The following is a 1,804-nucleotide window of genomic DNA, read 5'->3' as shown; positions in this document are numbered from 1 at the left end:
GGTACTGTGCAGCCCCAGGGCCTGCATGATCTGTGACTTTCAAATGGGGTCCTCCTTGCTCTACAGCCTGACTGAAGGTCAGTTGTTACCTTTCGATGTGCTAAGAAAACAAACCCAGGTCAGGATTTTTCCTCTTTGCAAGGAGAGATGGCCTCAGTTTATTTGAGCACAGGTGTCTCTGAAGGAAGTTGTTCTCTCCTCAAACTTTAAATACCAAACAGCTCCATCCCCCCATGACATTGTGCCAGGGCCTTGGGTCTTAGGAGTCTGGTTCCAATCGCACTGGCTCATTTAGAGTCCTGTCCCTTCTTGCCATGAACTTGCACCCCCTCCATGCTCCTGGTTTTCTTCTGGCATGAGATCCCATGAAAACTCAGCATTTCCCTTCTATCCACCCTTGGGGTAAAACGGGGCTTAAGCCCAGACAGGAGAGAGGTGAGAAGAAGGGAGGAAAATGCTGCACCGCGGTGGGCACAGTCTCAGCTGTAGGGGTCGCCCTAGGTGAAAGGAGGACTTCAGGGTGAAGCCCACATCACCTGCTTGCCAGAAAGACCCCAAAGGAAGGAGAGGCTACCTTTTAAGAAGCCAAATGTGGACCTCAACTTTATGTAACTCTCAAAGAGAACCTCAGTTTCTGAGCCAAGAGTCAGGAGCCAAGAAATATTTTGTTTTCATCATATATTGTTATTTTGGATTACAAACCATCACATCCAAGAAAGCTGGGATGCATCCTGGTGTTGGTGGAGTGCTGCGTCAAAAAGACAAGAGTGTGCACAAAAGTGGGGTGAAGGTAGGAGACACTCAAGGCTCCCGCTCCTGGACTTAGAGCTGAGTTCCCTGCAGTGCGCTTGGGGCTGCGAAGGAAAATGAGGCAGACGGGAGCCTCCTGAGAGCCTGTCACCGAGTTTGCGCCTTCTTGACACCCGGGCTTCTCTGTTTTTCCTTCCTTCCCCGCCTTCCTCCTCCTCCTCCTCTTCTTCCTCCTCTTCCTCTTTCTTCTCCTCTTTCTCTACTTCCAAGGAGAGTCCAAAGTCTCCCCAATCTGATCGACACCTCCACTCACACTTGTTCCTCACAGCTAAGGTTTACCAAACTCGACCACCATACACACACGGTTTGTTTGTTTGTTTGTTTTTTGAGAAGGAGTCTGGCTCTGTCACCCAGGCTGGAGTGCTGGGGGGCGATCTCGATCTCGGCTCACTGCAAGCTCCGCCTCCCGGGTTCACGCCATTCTCCTTCCTCAGCCTCTCGAGTAGCTGGGACCACAGGCGACCGCCACCACGCCTGGCGAATTTTTTTGTATTTTTAGTAGAGACGGGGTTTGACCGTGTTAGCCAGAATAGTCTCGATCTCCTGACCTAGTGATTCGCCCGTCTCGGCCTCCCAAAGTGCTGGGATTACAGGCGTGAGCCACCGCGTCCGGCCCATGCACACACATTCTAAGAAGCAAATGGAGCTGCCTTAACTCTTTATCTAGAGTCTACCTTTTGGAAAAGGACGCACACATCGGGGACCACATGGTGTCACAATTTATGTTCCAGCAGTAACATAAAAGTGACAGAGCTTGGAGGGAAAGAACATTGAGAGAGTCCTGGGGCAGGGTTCGGGGGTAGTAGGAGCGAGGAGGGGGATGGGCAGAGTGAAGGCTGCCAGGGAGAGGGAAGTCTTGAAAAGTAAGTAGAAACTGCTCAGGTGAGCCTTAGGCTGGGCGCTGATGTGTCACTTCCTGTGCTTTTAGAACCCGGCCTGAGCGCGGCCTCGCCCCTCGGCGGCGGGACCAGGGTGCCAGAGTGCGGCGTTGGCA

At 52.4% G+C, this 1,804-nt stretch overlaps 1 protein-coding gene across 1 annotated transcript in view; it reads left to right on the top strand.

Moving 5' to 3' along the window:
* Positions 1-1,804, top strand: part of NKX3-1 (NK3 homeobox 1) — a 41,540-nt gene that overhangs the window by 5,145 nt on the left and 34,591 nt on the right. The window contains exon 2 of the mRNA XM_011968828.1: positions 1,739-1,801. Within this exon, the coding sequence (XP_011824218.1) occupies positions 1,739-1,801 (63 nt within the window). The remainder of the gene's footprint in view (positions 1-1,738; positions 1,802-1,804) is intronic.

Source organism: Mandrillus leucophaeus, unplaced genomic scaffold, assembly GCF_000951045.1.
Source record: "Mandrillus leucophaeus isolate KB7577 unplaced genomic scaffold, Mleu.le_1.0 Scaffold86, whole genome shotgun sequence".
Lineage (NCBI taxonomy): Eukaryota > Metazoa > Chordata > Mammalia > Primates > Cercopithecidae > Mandrillus > Mandrillus leucophaeus.
The sequence above is the reverse complement of the archived record's forward strand: the minus strand, read 5'-3'. Positions and strand labels throughout refer to the sequence as shown.